The sequence below is a fragment of the Arctopsyche grandis genome, chromosome 13 (assembly GCF_051622035.1).
Source record: "Arctopsyche grandis isolate Sample6627 chromosome 13, ASM5162203v2, whole genome shotgun sequence".
NCBI lineage: Eukaryota > Metazoa > Arthropoda > Insecta > Trichoptera > Hydropsychidae > Arctopsyche > Arctopsyche grandis.
This window is the reverse complement of record NC_135367.1, coordinates 10,560,660-10,582,669: the sequence shown is the minus strand read 5'-3', so window position 1 is coordinate 10,582,669 and position 22,010 is coordinate 10,560,660. Positions and strand designations below refer to the sequence as shown.

General features: G+C 32.8%; 1 protein-coding gene across 1 annotated transcript in view; it reads left to right on the top strand.

Moving 5' to 3' along the window:
* LOC143921116 (uncharacterized) overlaps nucleotides 1–22,010 on the top strand; it is a 31,092-nt gene that overhangs the window by 619 nt on the left and 8,463 nt on the right. The window contains exon 2 of the mRNA XM_077444243.1: nucleotides 16,687–16,781. Coding sequence (XP_077300369.1) covers nucleotides 16,735–16,781 — 47 coding nt within the window. The 5' untranslated portion in view covers nucleotides 16,687–16,734. The remainder of the gene's footprint in view (nucleotides 1–16,686; nucleotides 16,782–22,010) is intronic.

The following is a 22,010-nucleotide window of genomic DNA, read 5'->3' as shown; positions in this document are numbered from 1 at the left end:
TTTTTCATACATTTACAAGAGTAAAGTTTTTATATAATATTTTTGGAACAGTTTAGAAAGTATCCCTAAATTTGCTATGATATTGGACAAAATAGAAAATTATATATCCATGTTCTAGAGTTGCAAGCATATTTTATCGTTTCAGTCGATTTTCTTGCACATGTAAATAAAAAGTAAGAACGAAGAAAACATTCATATTTTTAAGTCAGGTATTTTGAACAAACAAAAAAAAACAACTTGACGAAAACAACATTATTTACTGTTTGATAAACTACAAATTGTGACTTAACATTGGGAAAGTCTATTTCAAGATCTATCCAGGATATGTAGAGCTTAAATTAAATACGGATCAATCCTCAAAACATTAAAAAAATCCCCTACGGATCGACGCCATATGAATGCGATTTCCTTCTTTATCTATCAACAATTCTAATTTCAGTTTTGATTCAATACATAAATTATACATTTTGACCCTTTTGTTGATAGGTCACTGAAAAATTATATTTTTAATTAATATATAAAAAATTCCCCACGGATCGACGCCATATGAATGTGATTTCTTTCTTTATCTATCAAAAATTTTAATTTCAGTTTTGATTCAATACAAAAATTATACATTTTGACCCTTTTGTTGATAGGTCACTGAATATTATATTTTTTTAAAATCCGAATTATTTAACAACTATAAACATAACAGTAACTTATTTACACTCAAAATGACAACAATTAATATCACAACCAACCATGTGTTTATCCTTGTGATAACGTTAATTGGAATGCTTATTGTTTTATAAATATAGCTTAGAAAAACTTTCGTGTGTATGTAAACTAAATATGTACATACATACATTTCAATCAATTTTACAATGGAAAATAGCGGCAATTTGTCAACAATTTTCCAACGAAGATAATGAACTGGAACGACAAATGAAATGTGCAATGTGCATATGTATGCACATATGTATGCACATATGTATGTATATTGCACAAAGCCACCCACACATGATTATCATTAATTACTCACATCGTTACTGATTACCATTGTTAAAGCACCGAGAAAGATTTTTGTCATATACATATGTACTATTATATTGCATATAACATTATGCATATATCATATATGATATATGTATGTACATATATACATATGCATGATTTTTTAAAAATATATTGCATAAAAATTATGTGATATTTAATGGCACTTGTTATGTATATGCGCATTTTAATAATATTTATGAGTGACTTTTTTTTGACCTCTATTCAATGTTAGGAGCTAATCTTCAAATACTTCATAATCGATGTTTTGTTTACGGATAATTTGCTCATTTTTTCACGCGAAACTTCAAAGACGTGTTTGTTTTCGCTATAATGAATTTCTTCAGATTTAGAATGAGGTCTATAAAATCGACGCTAATAATAAACAGCGATTTGCTTGCATGGTTTTTATACAATTGTGTAATTTTATGATTTTACTGCGCTTTTCTTCTACACACCCACTATATATGAAGGGCTCATTCAAAAGAGTTGAAGCTTTTTATTCAGTAGTGTCAATTTGCTCATCATCATCATCATTTACAGCCATTCGCCATCCACTGCCGGATGTAAATTTCTCCAACACGCCTTCATTCCTCTTTGTTTTGGGAAACTATCAACAATCTCATCCCATACATTTTTAAAAATTTCATTCACCCATCTCCCCTGTGGCCTCCCCTGGATACTTTTACATTATATGTGGTACCATTCGAGCACTTCCTCATCCATCTATCGCCGTTCTTCTAGATACGTGGTCCATTGCCATTAAAATCTCTTTTCTTTCTTTATTATATCATCCACGTATTTCGTTATCTTCTCGGTATGCCGAGCATAAAGCGTTCCATACTTCTTTGATTGAATTGGACTTTATGCAGCATTCTGGTGCTCGATGCCCAAGTTTCGCATCCGAAATTCATCACTGGCAAGACACATTGATCGAATATCTTCTTCTCCAGGCAAAAATTATTATATTTATGATATGAAAAGTTTTCTTAAAACTATAATGACATTTATTAATTAATTAAGTATTGTAACGTATAAATAAAGTAATTGATCCTCGTGGACCACTGACTCGCGTTCGTGCCAAAAAGGCCTCAGCGTATAAACGAGCCGTATACAACAACCAATAAGGTCTCACGACGCATCGACCAATGATCTCTCTGTGCGGAGAGTACCCTTATTTGGCGATTTTGGTCCGTGCTTCATTCGGAGCTGGGAAATCAACGGATTTAGCAGTGACGTAACTGGGAATTTTGGGCCCGTAAGCAAAAATCATCAAAGGCTCCCCCCCATCGAATTTTTAAATCGAAATACCAAATTTTTGGTTTTGCAACGCAGTATTAATATAAATATAATTATTTTTAATATGTAGGTACATAATATAATTTTATTAATTTAAATCGCCTATTTTAAAATTTCTTCTTTCGAACCTCACTGTTTTTAAAAACATTAATTAGTTGTTTGAGGTCTATTTTGACTGCTTATTTGTGCTCAATTGTAAGCAAAGATAGTTCATTGAGTCTGGTTTGACCGATCGAATTTATTTTGTAATCTTTAATTATTTTTAATTTATTGAATGTTCTTTCTACACTAGCCATAGTTACGGGAGAGTAAGAAAATAACATGAATGTGGTATATACTTCTGAAAAATCACTCTCCAAACAATTATACTTGGTAATAAGGAATTCTGAAAATCACCTTATGGTTATTGTTTCAGAAAGATTTTTCTTTGTTAATGCAAGTACATGTGTAAATTGAGATTCGAATTGATCTGAGAAAACTTTTAGATATTTTTTTCTGAGATTCAAACAATGGTCTGTAATATTTTCCGGCATATTAATAATTTTCCTAGGTAAAACAAAAACCGAAATAGTTTTTCACTACCTGCATTTCGATAATACGTGTCTTAATTTGAACAGTTATTTTGTCGATTTATGGTCCCCTATCTCCGTGGGCCCTTAAGCATAGCTTACCCCCGCTACATAGTAGTTACGCCACTGGGATCGAGAACAATAAACTACCTCTACCATACTACTGCGTCTTTCACTCCGATCTCAAAAACCCGAAATTCGATCTACACGTCCACGCTACAATATTACTAAGTCTAAAACTTACTGTAAGAGACCTATTCCTATTCCTATTTCAATTAGTAAATAAAGTAGACGTGTAAAACAAAATTAAAATTACCACCTAGTTGTGCGGGCGGTACCACGTCTTTCCTATTTCACACAAGACGCAGATACGCTAACTAACGAACACGTTTATTTTTAACTTCTTAATGTAAATACGATATACGATTCAAGCTAGATAATAATTTTTGATAAATGTCAATTCTTGGATATTTAATGTTAATTTTATTTAATACTAGTGGTTTTACCCGGCTTCATTCAGTATTTGTAATATAAACAGCTTAAACATGGCTAATCAAATAATAAACATTCATTTTCAACATTAAGTTTTTTTATTAAATTTATTTGAATCCAAAAAAAATATTCAACGATATTTTTCGATACTCCCACCAAACCTTACGTACATACAAAATCTCTTTCGAAATTATATCAATATGTATGTATATAAAAATGAATGTCTGTGTATGTGCCTCAAATAGGCTCCTAAACCATTGAACCGATTACGATGGAACTTTCAGGATTTGTTGTATGCATGTCCGGGAAGATTACCGTGAAAAAAAAACGGAAAAAAACGGGAACGGAAACGGGAAAAACGGGAATGAGTGTCATTGCAACGCAAATGTTATTTCAAATGTGTTCGCTGCCTGCGTTTTTCCGACAAATGGGAACGGGAACGAGAATGAGAACGAGAACGGGAACGGGAACGGGAATTTCATGCGTTATTATGGCATTGCAACGCATGCCGGGTTCAGCTAGTATTAGATATATGTAATGAATTTATTATATGCCGATTTCAATAAAATTTTTAAGGCTGAGCCAATGCCTGTCAGCGATTTTTGATTTTGCTGACCCTTCAGTTACGCCACCGATTACAGCCTAATTACATGTTGCAATTACACTCGTTTGTATACGGATTTAGATTGACCAAATAGAGTTTACGCAACTTTACGAAGGGAAAATTGACTATGCGTTCGAATAGAACTCTACTCGTAAAGAAACCTTATGGGTACTATAAAATGTACTACTGTCACTAAAAAACCAGTTTTGTTCTTTTCGAGAGAGCTCCAATCGCAATTTGAATGTGCATATAAACACATAATATGTAAGTTATCTAGATACTTAATTTTCTCTTTCTAACGTATTAGCATATTCGTGCATATATATGAATAGTTTTATATTTGCATCAAATATATGCAGGTCACGGTCGCTTTCTTAACAGATTTGCACGATAAATTGATTTAATTCCTTTTTATATACGCCGTGAAAAATATAATACATTGTGTGACCTATATTCGAGAGATAGTAGTTTTTTTGTGGAGACACATCTGTTTTGTTCGTTTAACATTTGCCTGTGTAAAAACGGATAGATAGATTAATTTTCACATATGATGAAAATTGTTTCGAAACCACTTTGACCGCTCCGATATTTTATTTAGTAAATATAAAATTCATATGTCATATTATGTTGTAAAGATAGAGAGCGCACTATCTGTTTTAATGTGTTAAGTACATACATACATACATATGTCGAGTGATATTAAATTTTGATAAAATGATTTTTTTTTATACAGTGCAATAAACTCTGGCGATAAGCTACGCAGAATTTATTGCGATTTCTTTAAAGCACTTGTATATGTTACAAGAGTGATAAATTTCATGGGATGATAATAATTATAAAAAGCTAAAAGACTTTTGTCTTTATTTTGCCCAATGAGTTAGGATTATAGGTTAGGTTTCATTATTTATTTATTTTTCAGTCGCATTGAATAGGCAACAAAATTTTCCAATGTTTGACATTAACCGAAGTTTAATTGTTTTTTGAACCTTGAATTTTTTCAACACTCCTATTGTGGCAATTCACATGAAAAATAATCAAAATGACATCAATTCCTCTATTGTTTAGAAAATACATTGCTTCTGTTTAGATGAAAATGTGTCAATTGTAATCTACGCCTCGCAATTTATGTCCGATCTCATTTAAATGAGACGAATAACGCTTGAACAACAAGTTAGCATTCATACTTTCGAACGTAGTGGTCATGTGTTCGAACCCCACTGGTTGCTGCTGGCCAGACCTTGGTTTGTGACTCCAGGTCGGTCGTTTAATTGATTTTCATTGAAATGGTTCCAACAAATTGGCTACCTTTACCAATTTCTCACAATTTTCGAGTTTTCAACATCTAGAATTTCGCTGATTCGTATAAAAATGTTGCAAATTTGTGCATAAATGTCTCAAGAGTTTTTCAGCATCTCAAAATTCGACGATTTATAAGAAAAAAGTTATTATCAAAAATTTGTCAAAATTTATTTATACATGTCTCTGTGATGCTTTGTTAAAATTATTGTATATCGATGTTTGGAATTGACCAGGAAGGCGCATTGGGGTCTACCTGTTAGGCCTTCCTGGTATATACATATATATATATATACATACATATAGGTAGATGTGTATAAATAATGTAGATAAAAACTAGTGTTGTGCCTGTTGATTTCAATGGGTGGTTTCGGAAAGGAATTGGCATACGAATTAAAATAAATATAATGTAAGGTAATTTATAGGCGCGCCCGCGCACGTATTAATCGTAAAAAGTTGAGTGCGCGCATTACACGCTCGCCGATCCAACCCATTCGAAATGATGAATGAATGTGTGTGTGTATGTGTGTCTTCGTGTATGTTTGTATGTGTCACTCCACACCTACCCCCACTTCCCCGCTTCCCCGCGTCTCCTCGACCATTCTACTGTGATTGGCTGTGCGCCTCTGTGACTCTGATTGGTTGTATATCCACGCATCCGCACATACAAACATACATACATACATCCGTCTGTTTTTATATATATATTATGTTATACCTAAAATATTCGTGTTATACATAAAATATAAATCGGGGTATTCTATAGATTTTTAATACATTCAGAAATTTGTCTGAAATTCAAAAATTCTACAACATCTTCAGCGTTGATTTATCACCAGTTGAGACTATTTTCGACGATAGTCCGCCAAAAGTAACGGTATTATATTTAACCTATCATTGTATCGTAACGTGCACGACGAGCCCTTTGTTCGGTAGTTATGCGAATTGCCCTACTTATCAACAACATTCATATCATACGCAATTTCAATTGATTTCACTATCCATCGCGATTTAAGCGGACGTTGCACAAAATCGTAAAAAAAACACAATTTATTGCACTTACTTTGTATTAATTAAATAAAAATTCTAGACACTATATGTAATAATAATAGGTATTTACAAAATGCCGTAACTGGAAGTATTCATTCTGGTTGGGTCACGGAGTCAATCGTTATGGCCACCTGTTAGTATAATTGTGATATATCGGGTCAGATGCTTGCAACCTTTTATTAGTGGGTGTGCGTTTGCATATGTATGTATATGTGTGTATATTGAGATCGGTGGTTATGCAATGCAATCAATTTCCCATCTGTTATTTTTTCTGTTTTCGTATTTTGCACAACAAAGCTACAGTAAGTCACCGAAGAGTGTCGTTTACTGTTCGCTCGGTAATGGTAAATAGGACGGTACAATTAAATGGTTTTAAATGGAGATGCTTAGAATATAAATTTATGAAAATTTTGTGGTATTGTTGTGAAAATGTCGATACATTTGTAAAAAATGATCAGCAACGCATTTTTTCTCATTAGTTTTCTATCAAAAATCATGTGCCATTTGTTTTATATTAAAAAAATTGTCTGCGGCGTATTTTTTTTCAAAACTTTTGTCCAATATATTAACTACAGTAGAAATCTGCATTTGTAGCATCTTGCGATAGTTAAAATTTACGTTTGTCCGATTTTTCGTTGTCTAAAACTAAAAATTGTCATTTAATGTTATTTTTTATTTAATACTAGTGGTTTTACCCGGCTTCGCTCGGTATTTGTAATATAAATCGCTTAAACATGACTAATCTAATAGTAAATATTTTATTAAATTTATATGAATAGTTTTATTTAAATTTATTTGAATATTAATTTCTTTTTTATTAAATTTAACGTCACGGATTCTACGAACCAACGATAGTTTTCGAATTTATATTTTAGATGTTAGCTTTATATTGTACTAGTGCTTTTACCCGGCTTAGTTCGGTATTCTAATAGTAAACATTTTATTAAATTTATTTGAATACTCATTTGTTTTTTTTATTAAATTGACTGTCACGTACAAACAAACATATATACTGTCTCTTTCGAAATTATATGTATACTAGAATCCGGCGCCTGTGCCCCCGGCGCCTTCGTCCCCAGCGGATGCGCCCCCAGCGCCTGTGCCCCTAGCGGCTGCGCCTCCGGCGCCTTCGTCCCCAGCGGATGCGCCCCCAGCGCCTGTGCTCCTAGCGGCTGCGCCTCCGGCGCCTTCGCCCCCGGCGTCTTCACCCCCGGCGCCTGCGCCCCCGGTAGTGCCTGCGCCCTCGGCGCCTTCGCCCCCGGTAACTTCGAATCCTTTGAAACGAAAAAAATCGAATCGGCGCCTATGAATCGAAAAAAAAATTCGAATGTGTCGTCTACAAACCAACGAACGAAGGTTACATATGTACATACATATACAAAGTCTCTTTCGAAATTATATATTAGATGTATTCCATGAAGTTTATTACAAGTATTGAAACTATCTTTATTTTGAAATTCATTTCTAAAAAATATATATTATTCGCTAAAATGATAATGAAATAAATCGATTTAAAAAAAATACGGATCGCCAAAGTCGTGGACACGCAGAACCATACGGCATGGCGTGCCTAGATAGAATGGACGTGTCTTATGTCATTTTTAATTAGAAAGATCGTATTATTTCAACAAGTTTCTACATTTCTTCAAATATGGGAATCACCGTTGTCGATCACTGTCAAGACTATTTCAACACAAGGAAAATATATCATTGAAAATACTCCAGGGATGAGTTTTGGCCTGGTATAGATCAGGCGCGGTAGCGGTTTTTTACATGTCCAAAACTGTCTAAAAACAAACACGTGCCTCTTACTATTCTGTGTGGTCTGCACCGTAATTGTATCCAGATATAAATTATATTTAAAAAACGGAATACACTGGAAGTTGGGCTGTTTTTTTTTAATATACTTTTGTATATTAAATTATGCATTTACATATGCTGTCATTGATTGAAAGTAAATCTAGTCCCCCTATTCGAAATATTTTTTTAAGTTCTTTAAAGACATAAAACGACAAATCATAAATGACTATCTTAATTGACTGATTCAAGCAATAATTCTAGAAATGACGATATACATAGTATGTACATACATACATATTTATACTTTTACTGTAAAAGTTTTACAACTACATATTTAAAACATTAGTTTCTTTACGATTTATTTTTGTGATCTATCTATTTTATACTACATACACAGTAGATTTATACTTTCCGAACCGGATGTATAATACATATATACATATGTATATATATGTAGATGTATTACAAAATCCGCGCTCCATCCGTTCATTGTGATGAAAATGAAAGTGAAATACGATTCTGTCGATTTGTCGAAATTGCGTAACATTTAAAAAAGCCGAACGCAAATACATGGCAATATTGATAAAATGGCTGTTTGTGCGTTCGACGTGAAGGGATAGTGTTGAGGTTGAGCTTTGACCTTAAAGATTAACAGTCACTTTACTCATCTTCATTCAAATATGTATACATATGTATGTAGATACCAGCGACGTGACGTTATTGGATTAGAGGGACTAGGCTAGTCCATTAAAATTTGTTTTTTTTTTAATTTATTTTATCATATTTTAAAAATATTTACAATTGTATTAAAATATATTTATTTAAATTTGAAAATACCAACAATTCAATTACAATGAATTCAAATCTTTATTCAAATTGATATTGGTCACTCGAATTAGCGAAGTTTAGATATCAGGATCGGCCCTACCTGTAGCAGTGGATTGTTATGGTATGGTTCGCCGCGTCGTTCGCTTTCACGGACTCGCCAACTCAATGCTGTTCCCTACACGACACTGGCAAATTATGATGTATAGGCGTTCTGTCGAAGACAAAACATTTTTTTAATTTATTCGTATCTTCAAGCATTTATGGAATATTCTGATTTGTGTCTATCAAACATTATTCTGAAAAAATTTTTTTTGTTAAAATAACACGTATTTACACACAAATTATATGACAACATATTTACACAGTACAAATATGGCAAGGGACTCGGCTCGCGAAACGATTCCTTCAGAACAAATCAGTAAGTCTTTGGAATGTTGTATTCTCGATCGAATGTTCGACAAATCATTTAAAAGATTAAGTTTTGAAGACAAACAAGATGTTATTAAGAAAAGTAGCCTATTTAGAATATTTCTCTTAGCACAAAAATCAAAAAAATACACTCATCACTTCAAGACAGATTATTACATATAATTCAAAAATTAAAAATATTTTTTTCTTCCTGTTTTATAAGTCACTGATACATGTACATATTTACTCTGATTAAAAGTACATATTGCTTCTGCATCATGTCAAATAATCAAGTTCATGAAAATAGTATACGAAGTAAGTATTCAACTGATGTTTTCATTCATACAATAAATATTTAATCGCAAAACAGTTATATTGGTAAACGGTATCTGTTTATTTGGTTACCATATCGATCAATCAACATTACGCATTTGCATTATAGTGTGTGAATGCATCATGTGTTTTCAATAATTGTTATTTAAAGAGTGAATTCTGAACGCATTGTGTCTCCGTGCGCCCTGCCCCGTGTGTTCCGATGTGCTGTTTGTGTCTCCTTGCGCGTGTTGTGCCCTATGTTGCATGCAATAGTTAAACATGTATATGGAATATTTGTATTTTGAATACGCAAACAATAGATTACGTTATGTTACTTATCGACATAATTACGAAGATAATTATTGTATTCAGTAGCGCCGTTTAGTATTATATTTCAATTAACGGGTCACTGATTACGCGATACAATTACTTATGGTTAAGTTCAACCGAATACGTAATATGGCATAATACATATTCGAGCATTATAACTTGGGTTTTATGATAATAATAGAAAAGTTTTAATTTGTATATAAAGTGGTGTTGTGCAATCAGATTAGGTTTCTCGTCAACGTTGATTAGTTGACCCAAAACCGTTGCTATTTCCACTGTTTTAGACTGAAATAATATCTAAGGCAATTTCTTATTTCTTTTTGTTTTTACTTCTGTGAAGGGAACGACCTCTGATGTTGCGTAACGTTGCGTCTATATTTTTAAACGACGCGAGACGTTTAGATAAATTTTTCAAACGACTTCCTATGTCGTCCACAATGGAATGGACTATCTAAATTTCTAAATTGTTGTGGTTTTGACGATACACGCGCTTCTTTAGAGCCTGGTGCATAATACATGCATTGTTGAGTGGGTGTGCACGCATAGTTTCGTATCGTGACGGAAGTTTGATTCAATTTCTATTTTAAAAAGGTCATAAATGTACATTATGGAAAACTTAATATAATTGTATATACGTATATATGTATACACATATATGTATGTATTTTCCTAATTTAGTACATATAGACCAACTAGCAGTATGAACTAATGGTTAGCATATAATGCTTTCGAACAAAATTGTCACGGGTTCGATTCTCGCTGGTTGCTGCTGACCAAACCTTGGATATGTGACTCCAGGTCGATTGCTGTCTATCAGAGTTTGCCAATTTATCTAAAATGGTTAGTACAAATTGGCATTTCCTGTCCTATCTCGCAAACATTGGAGTTATTCAGCATCTCGATTTTTCGCTGATTTCTATAAATGCTGCAAATTTCTCCAAAGATGTCTCTGTGGGTGCTGATTGTATTTGTCTTGTATAATTTTTACAAAGTTTGTCATATTTAATGTAAAATATAAAGTAATTATCAGAGATAAGCAGACGAGGGGGCTGAAACGCGTTCTTATTGTTCTTTTTTTTTTTGCTCTCTAGGCTAACAATAGAAATTTGAAAAAGGAACCCATTTATTTCGAGCTGGCGCATCACAGCGCCGGAGATTAGTAATTATGTATTTATAATTGATATTTCTTGATCTGTATAGAACACTCGTTGCATTGGAGCGATCTGTAATGACGAGTGTGCATGATTGATTAAAAATAAATATGTCTATACCGACTCTCTGCAGTCTACGTACATATGTAAAAATCGAGGTCTATTCATACTATTCAGCAGTTCACGGGTACAGTACAGCACGGCAGCTCACGTAAACGACAGTTTATATTCATTGTATACAGCAACGCACGTTTAGGCACGTCCAGACAAGTGCAAGGCAAAATTGGCTTACGTACCTATATTATACATTACAGGGCGCGGCGATACGGCACAATATTGTTTGCGTCGTATCAATATTGACACAATATGACTTTTCCGAATATTTATATTCATATGCGCACGCACACTTTAATTGGTGCGCGCTAGCTACTATGACTTTACGAAATGTTAAAATATTTCCACAGTGGCCAAAAAAAAAAGGTTTTGCTTGATACGATACGGTGACATGTACTTCTGTATAGTATGAATAGATTTTGTCTGCTACTGCTGTTACTGTTACGTCTACGCCACGTTAGACATGAATGTGTCCATATACAATTTACAAAAGATTCTCGTCGTCATGCTCGTTACGTGCTGTTTGCCAGTATGTGCTGAGCTATATTGGTGAGACATTCAGACGACGGGCTAAATTTTCTAATTTTCTAATAAAATCGTAAATGTTTGCGTGAAAGGCATACAAACAAACGTCTTGACAAATGACTTGGTTATTTAATTTTTTCTTATTGGACGCATCGAATTAAAGTATTGTATATTAGTACTTATGTATGTATACATATTGCAATTATTTTCCTAAATCACTCGGTGAAACGGTTTATTTTATCTATCTTTATCTATAAATATATATTTTTTTAATTTTAGTCGATTTTTTTTCCGTATCCACTTCACTAACTAGGCTATCTTTGTTTTATAATATTTTAATTTCGTTACATGAACTGTGTGATAATTTTATGAAGATGATAATATGCGACTTTTTCAATTAAAAAAAACAAACAATTTTTTTAACCTTCAATGTTATCTTTATAAAAATCAATCGAAAAAAAAAACATTAGAATTTTTTCATGCAGAAGATAGTAATTGATATCATTGGTTGGTGCATTTTCCTACCGGTTAGAAATCATGGGCTTAAATTCTAAATCGAAGAACAAAATACATATGTATATTTAAGCGGGTAATTTGGATGTTTAAAATTAATATTCTTCCAGAGTTTGTACTCAATATTTCAAATAAAAAATCATTGCCCGTTTCAGTTTTCATTCTGCTCTCGAATGAGAAACCATTCATGAAAACTTTTCTACTTGGAAAATTATAAAAGTTTTCAAAACTCAAATCGAACTTATGTGTATAATAATTAAGAAGACTCATTGCAAATATAATACGATTATATAAGTACCATTCATCACAACATTCTGCATATGAAATGCACGCGTGCCGCAGACCTAATTGTGCAAACTGTTTGACCATACACGGTCATGAAAACTTTCACTATAAACGACACGTTTAGATGAGATAAATTGAGAGTAGGATTCTGCCTCAAAATGTATGTCATTCAATTAGTCATACAAATATTATATATTGACTGATTTGTCCTTACAGTATTAAATTCTAATTTTAGTATGAATAAATGGTCATTTTATTGCTTAGTGGAACTAATCAAGTTATATGAGCACACTCGTATAATTAAATGATAGTACTAACAATGAACTTTAGTATGCTATATTGTTAGTACGTACTGTTGTCTGTTGTCTGCACTATCAAATTTTATAAGTTTGCTTTTATATTGAGGCAGAAGTCGTTTTACTACGTACATACGTTCTAGCTAAGGATTTATTGCGAAAATGCTAGTACTAGAATTACTGTTCATTTTACAAATCGTTTTGGTAAAAATTGCACACTCGTCTAACAGGTTGCTTCAACGCGACGAGCGTGCTATACAGATTAAGAATTATAATTATATATACAGGTATACACTCATTTATTTACATTAAACACGACATCTATGGTCAAACATTATACAGAAGTATCGCCAACGTCACTCTTTTTCTACGAAAAAAGAAATATAATACATATTGCTATCATAATCTCGGATATAAGTATAGAGATTGTAGGGACCGATTCGACCATGTTGGTGGTGACTACTTTACTTCCTTTCCACCCGTCACATTTAAGAGGGCTGGACACCAGCGTCTTGTCCATACAAACGTATTACACTTCTCCCTTCCTCAATTATGGCACTAGAGAACTTATTTTTTAATATGCTATGGATATCCACCATAGGCATGTTTCTGTGGTTTTATTTTTTTGATTAGTTATTTTTTATAGAAGCCGCCAAACATCTATAAAATCGTCTCTTTTTTACACCCACGCAAAGAGTCCAGCGTGCTTATTTAACTGTTGATTTTTTAAAAAATACGAGCACACAAACATAGAAAATATCTTTCTCATATCGATGATGATTTTTTTTTCTAAATTGGTCGAGTTTTGGAGGAGAAAACTGGAGAATACGAAACCTTGATCGAAGCGCAACTGTCGTATTCACTCAATATATATATATATATATATATATATATATATATATATATATATATATATATTGATATATATTGTCGCATTCACTCAATATATACATTCACTCAATAAATATATCGAAGAAAGGAACGGAAACAAAATGAAGACTTCGGGTATACAGCCCTCTTAACATTCGTGTTTACAAGAATACCGTAATTTCATTCCTTCATAAGATCTTAACCCTTTAAACCCAAGCTATTTTGCGAGGTACATGCGAATAAACCATGTTTAAATATGTACACATGTACTAGACGGCACGTTTGAAGATACTTGGTATGTAAAAATGCATATACATATATATATATTTTAAGAGAGATAGGATTGAGTTTGTAGATATAAATATGCAGTTCTACACAATTGTGTTAACTATGATACGCTCGCACATGGCCGATAATAATGAACAAGGTAACCCTTTGATCGCATTATACTGCGATAATGCATACAAAAGAAAATTTTGTTAATCCAAATCGTCCGATAAGATACAATGCTAATTTGTACTGATATAATATGATGAGAAGCTTGCCAATGTTTTATTTCAGAATTTTTGCTAGTGTGTACTATAGCGTGTGCTCTCTGTGCATGTTTCTACTGCATACATTTTATATAAGATCGTATATATGTATGTTCACACGTGTTTGGAATAGTAAGTAGCATCCAATTTTGTGCCCTTTTGTGAATTTATTTTTAAATAAAATAATAATTTTTGCATCTGTTCAACAGTAGTATTTTCTTACAAAATATTGGTTCATAACCAAGAAAACTACCCACAATAATTAATAATTCATATCGATCAGTGAAAAAGGATGAGAAAACTTGGCTTAAGGTCAATTTGGGTTAGATATTAGAATTTGCAGATGTCAAAGAACCATTTTGTGTTATTCGTGTTGATATATCCTATCATTTATGCGAAACTACGTCTATTTCTTTTATCAATCAGACACGAATTTTGATAATTGTTGCAGTCAGTTTGGTAATTACTCTATTATAATTACTCAGTAACAAGAGATGAATTTTTGTGATCTTATAAAAATTCGACCACAAGGTTTTGTAGTTATTTTTTTAAAATAAATTTATCTTTTGCGGAAAAAACGCTTTCTTTTAATTTAATTTTTGTATTTTTATAATATTTAATTATTGTACGTCAAATTTTTATTACTTACATATAAAAACCGGAAACATTTTTTTTAGATTTTCGGCTTTTGTCCAATATATTGTACAACAATTGTAAAAGTAATACAAACTTGCTTTGATATATGTACACTCTTAAAAAAAATGATTTTGAAACCATATTTTATAACAATGTCGCCGGCATATAGAATGTATTTCTTTTGGATTTTGGCACACAAAAATGACACAGGTCATTTTTTATTTCCGGTATTCAATTATGTTCTAAATATTTTTTGTATAAATTTTCCAAGGAGGCACATCGGGATTACCCGTTGTGTTTTTCTGGTAAATTTTCAATTTAAAATCGAACTAAATTTAAAAAAAACTTCATAAAATATGTTTTGTGTTATTATTATCAAAATAGAATTATTTATTTTTAAACAAAAAAATAAGAAATATCATCAGTGCTACAAATTACTAAAAAAATACACAATTATTCAGCGTGTCGCAATGCGACGCGGCACTACTAGACGTGGCATGACGTGACGCGAAATATGTATGTGTATCATTGTATATATGTACATACATACTTAGATATATCATTGTATTATACTTACCGAATCACTTTTTTATAGATCTACCAATATAATATATATTTTACAGTCCAAATGTTCACTCCAGATCGTTCATGAGCATAAAAGTTTGTTCATACACGAACTATTGGTTTTAGTTTAACAGTTAAAAGATATCTCCAAATACATAAACTCACCAGGTGTCGCATGAAACTTTTAGCTGTCAAAACCTTTAAGATGTCAGAACACCAAATATTTAAAAGGGAAATCCTATGGATACCCCATTACAAACGTTGTTGTAATTTTCGTTTCCGCTAATATTAAAAATATTGCAAAAATACATAGCAAACGATTGAGAATACTTAAACTTATGCCTAATAATTGGGGCACGAACAAACTAGTTCGTTAGTCAATTTTTTATTTTGTGTGGTTTTTATATGAAAACTAGTATGTTCATGAACGAACAAAATGTAACAAACTTTGTACCTACATTTCCAGAAACGCATTTTTCATACATAGTATGTACGTGTATGTATGTACATGTTACAGTCTAAGTGTATTTTCGGATTGAACTGGCGTTTTAGGTCATTCATATTTGAATACAATTAAACTAGTAAATGTTATCTCTACGAGCGCAAATATACTTTCAACAATGTAAGTGTATTTATAACAGTTGAGTTTTGTTATAATATGTATAACAGTCGAGTTTTGACAGCTCTGATGTTTTTTCGAATGCTTTAGAATTCAATAATGCGTTAATATTCGCTAGATATTGCGAATAAAGGTAATGAGTACCGTATTACGATAGCTCTAAGAGTGAGTTCGAAATAATAAAAAATGTGACTTTCCAACTCAGTTTACTATTCGAATGGCTTTTTCACGAAAACCTAACCTCTCCATCTTTCCTGGTACCAACTTATAATTGAACTGTTTTTCCAGTTGCAATATATTTTGACCGATTGGAATGTAATTCGCCATACATACGAATCAACGTACGTGGGTTAGACGGAGTATATTCCAACTAGTCAAAATATATTACAACTGAAAATACACTTCAACTATAACGGTATTTGGTACCTGGTTAGTTGGAACATATTCGAACTAGTCAAAATATATTACAACTGGAAGATACACTTTAACTGTAACTCATTTGTATGTAGGTACGCCGAAGTAACACCCTAATATATTTTTATTTCTTTATGCAGATTTTCCTGGTTGGCCATTACCATGTAGATGCTGCGAAGTGCGAGACGATGGACATCATGGACGTATCACGGGAATTCGTAGCACTGTGGACAAAGTGAGTTCATCACGAGAAATTTTCGCAATGAAGATAGTCAGTGTGGGTTCGTTGCCACCTGGCAACAATGGCGATGAGCAATCTATTCAATTGATTGTACATTTGTACCCACAGTGACTTGGACTTGTAATAGATATCGAATGCATTTCCTTCCGATCAATATATGGACATTTTAAATCGACTTTATAGATTAGATGTCGAGTATTCGTATGTACATATTTACCCTACAGATAATCTAAGTGTACTTTCAAGGTGATCGTCCTAATTATCAACTTGTATAATACTTACGTTTATTACGTTAACGTACTTTGGTCGGCTCGTGTAATCTATTTTAAATTGTATAAAATTGCAGTGGTTGTAATGCATAGTTTGCTAGTATTAATTTTACGTTTGCATTTTTTTTTTACTTCTTTGATGTGTTAAAAATTGATAAAATCGTGTCAATTGTGCTATTCTTTGTATATTATCTATGTGTTTCAAAGTCAATTATTTGATCTAAAAGTCGTCTTGGCAACATTTTGAATCAATGTATCAGATTGTGCTGATTAATTCTATTCTGTTTTCCCAATTCTTAGCATTTAAGATTTAATTGACAATAAGTTATGATAATAGTTTGATAAAATATAATTGTAAATTTATTTTTATTACTAAATCGTAGGAATTCGTGAAAAACCGAAAATCCAATGGTATTTTAAGATTATCAATGTACATACATATGTATATGTCACAGTGAAATTATATTTCAAGTGAAAATATATTTTCACTGACGTTTCAGTGAAATCATAAGTCTAATTATGAGTAAAGGGCGGCTAGTCGAGAATGATTTTGCAAATAACTATAGACCTGACCATTAGTGTTCAAAGCATGAGAGCAAAAATAATAGTTTTTCTAGGAAATTAACAATAGTGAACTATTTTTTGTGGGCAAAAACTACTTGTCCGCCGATCCCTGGTTATGAGTAAACACCGGATAGACACAGTGCTTTTTCCAGGAATTGGGGCGGTTTAGCTCTATTTACACAGTTAGAGTCCAAAAACAAAACGTTCGGCGAACCTTTAACAATGCAATGAACAATACGCAGCACCCAGTGGGTCCGTTTTTTTCAAGACGGCACCTTGGTTATCCGGCCTTTAGTTATGAGTACCTATGTATATGCAGGATAGTCATTAAGGCAAACCCGAATAACTATACAAGTTCTAAAAGTGCTGAAAACAAAAGAGTAAAAAAAAGGTTTTCTACGAAGTTAACAATAGCCTTAAAAGCATGTTGCTCTAAAAATGAATATCCGTCTATTTGGTTTTGACTGTTATGAGTAGAGGTAGGATAGTCACAGTGCTATCCATTGTTCGGCAAACCTTTAACAATGCATTTACAACCTTTGAACAATACACGGCCCCCTCAGGCTCCGGTGACTAGTTATGAGTAGAGATAGGCGGAGAAGCGTGCATTTTGGATAAAAAATTTGAGTTTTGGGACATTTTTCCAGGAAAGAGGGCAAACTACAAAGCTAGAGAGCAAAAAAAAAAGATTCCATAAAAATGAACATTGGTGTTCAGGGTCGCGCCGAAGTTTAGTTATGAGTAAGGATAGATGGTTGGTTTCTATTTGGACAAAATAATGGGTTCACCATTGTTAATTCTATAGTAAACCATCGAATTGAACATCCTCGCGTTAAATTCCTAAGTTTCGCTTTCATGCGTCATTACTTGCAAATCATATTGATCGAAGATTTTTTTCTTCAGGCAAAGTGGCATTTTGGAAATATATTTATATTTGACTATACATAGACCGTATGGTACATTGATTAATAATATTTTAGTCTTTGAAAGACTCCCTTCCCGCTAACTATTAGATAAATTGCCCAAAAAATCACTGTCTATGTGTACGTAGTTTGTTGAATAGAGTATGGAGTAAGTTGTATGACACGCCAATGATCTAGGGTTTGAAGTGAGGAGTTGATTGTTCCATTTGGACGAAAACCTTTGTGCACTTATTGTACGAGTTTGATTCAAGTTCATAAAGTCAGAGGAGGATTCGATCTTTATAGTCTCGGAAAAGTGCACTCATGGGTCAACAGTAGTTACGAGGAGCATAGGAGCGGATGCTTCCATTTGCCACTGATAACTTTAGTTTAGTAGTGGTTCATAGAGTGTCACTACATACTAGCTAGTGGTCTGAGGCATCCGTTTCAAGATCATTATGAACTTTACCGGTTATATTGTCTACACGTGCACCATTTCTATATATTGGTAATCATAAATCTACATATACATACATAGGTATATCGTGCGTTGAGCAGGAAGTGTGATTGGAAAATGTACTGAAAGGCAGTGTAAATTAACAAGGTCGATATTAGTTCTTGTCAATGTAAAAGTCATAGATTACAATTAGGAGGAGCTTCGCGTGCACCTTACGTAAATTGTCAGCCACTTATTGGATTGATGACAAACTCGTGTGCACGAGCTATTTGAACTGTTATAGTTTGACGCTTTAACCCTTTGATTGCTGACGTATTTTCTGTTAAAAGCCCGCCCCGCTGAAAGTTTCGCTAACATTTCCAAAGAATTATTTAGAAATCCAATAGAAATCGGGTATAAAAATTGTAGTTAATCCAAACAAACCCTAGATCACTACCCTAGATAACTACCGCTGAGGATTTCGAGTTTTGTAAAGGTGTGTTTAGTGTCTCTAATATATCTTGCAACATTATAAAATAAAAAAAGAAGTCTATTAGTGAATGTATTTTTCCAAAACTAGTTCCATCTTCTTCATTGTTGTTAAAATGTAATGCTCACAATCTAAATGCCAAGCCACAATCTATGTAAAATAATCAGCAGTTAGGGATTTCCATCGGGAAATTCTGCTATGGTTATAAATTCAGAAATTCCGGTGTTAACCAGACTTTATAAACATTGACACGGATTACACGAACCATATTCAATGCAATTGTTTTCAATGCTACCTGGAAAAGCTTAGCGGGTAGTATTTTTGTTTATTTTTACATACTCAAAATACAACGCCTATCGGCGTATTTCAGCCTCATGGACTTGTTGGAAAAACGCCGATTGACGTTTGTCAGCATTCAAAGGGTTAACAAGCGAACAAACCTTTGATATTAGTCTAAGGCTACCATTTTTTAAATTGAAAAATATATATGCAACTATATATGTATATGTACATTTTGACTATTCCTGTGATAGTTTAATGGTCTCATCCGAGTACAATCATAATTTTTTATACACTGTTATCATATGCGATGGCGTATTTTACAAATTCTCTTGATATGATATTAATTGTAGAGGAAATGGATACGTAGGTATGTACATTGAAACTGTATTAGTGACTAATTGTATTGAATGTGTCACAGTTCAAGTGTTCGGTCCGGTACATTCATGAACATGCTAGTTTGTTTATACACGAACTAGCGGTTTTAGTTTAAGTGTGAAAAGTCAAAAGCTATCTTCAAATGGTTCGGTGATTACTGGTGAAATGTGAACCGGTCACAGGACAACCGGTCGCTCTAGATCGGTCACACGTGATCACCCGTCACACTAAAACTGGTCACGAGAAATTGGTCACACCCTAAAACTGGTCACGAGAAAACTGGCCACACCCGAAAATTAGTCACGAAAAAACTGGTCACACCCAAAAATTCAACCAATTTTTAATTTTTGGGTAATCCTGTGGAAACCACATTACAACGTTGCTATTATTTCCGTTTCCGCTAATATTAAAAACAATTTAAATACTTCAACTAATGCCTAGCAGTTTGTGCATAAATTTGTTATATTGTGTACACTGTAACTGGAAAGATTGGTTCGTGTATGAACTAACTAGTATGTTCATGAACAATCGAAATTTAAACTTGGATTGTAACATATACATTGAATAGAATATACATATATATGTAGTAAGGAATCATCAGAATACATTGCAACTAGTATGTTCATGAATGAACGAAATGTACAATTGGACTGTAACTAATAATAATGGTATGAAAAATTTAAAGTTTTTCCTTGTTGTATCATATATGTATATGTTCATATGTACATATGTAGTTATAATTCAAAATTCATATAATAGTTAGTTACTTGTTTGTGATAAAAATAAAACAATATTAGTTCCTAGATTGTAAATGTTCCTCGAAAATAGTAAAGTTTAATATGTATGTAAACGCGATTGTAATGATTTCGTAATAATAACTGAAAGTCCACATTGCCTACTAATATAACTATTAAAAATAATGAAAGCGATTATTATGTCAAACCGTTTTGAGGAATAAAATATATGCCCTTGATTAATTTTTACATAATAATTGAAGAAAGTTGTTATAGAAAGGCGATGAGCTTATACCGAGCTCAAAATGGTGCTCTAATTTTTTTCTAGAGCATTTAATATGAAATACTTGCTTATATTATTACTTAATATTTTGATAATTGTATATATATAATTGACAAGACAAAAACCCAATTTGAAATTATTCGTATAAATTCGAAGTATTCTAGTAGTGAACCATTTAATTTGGCGAAATTTTCCACCGAGAGTGAGTTTGTGGAAAATCCGCATTTTATTTTAGCTATAAATATAACCAGAGAGCGTGCACGTTTCATTGTGCACACATTATATGCACTAAATGCAAGTATTCAGGCATTTCGCCAAATTAGTTTCAAACTGTTAAAACTAGCGATATTCATTTCTGAGCAAGACTATAAATACTTAACGCATGTATGTACGTCTTCTAGTGGGGTTAAATTATTAACCATTGATTTGATTACCCCTGCATGGATTACATTACTGTGTTGCACTGGCTTCTACATACATAATGTGTGTGTAATCCAATATGTGTCGAGAAAATCTCGTTAGTCGACACTGATCTTGAATAGGCTTGTAAGGTCGCAGCGTTCACCTGCGACCTGACTTTTGATTCGACGTTTGACTTAAGTTTCCTTTACTATTGTATAGGTATAATCATATGTTGGAAGTGTGCCAAATTTGAAGCATGAATGGAAAATATATTTATCTACCGTACATAATAGTATCGATGAGTATTTTGGAATTGCTTTACAACAAAGTCATAGTTCGATGAGCTGTATTGTGTTTAGTATCACTTAGATAGAAATCATCGATAGTGTCATGAAGTGTCAATGTATTATTTTTTGTTTTTGAGCTATTTTTCTATACATGTGTTGCGTAGGGGTGGGTGGAGTATCCAAGTAAAAGGCCAACAGT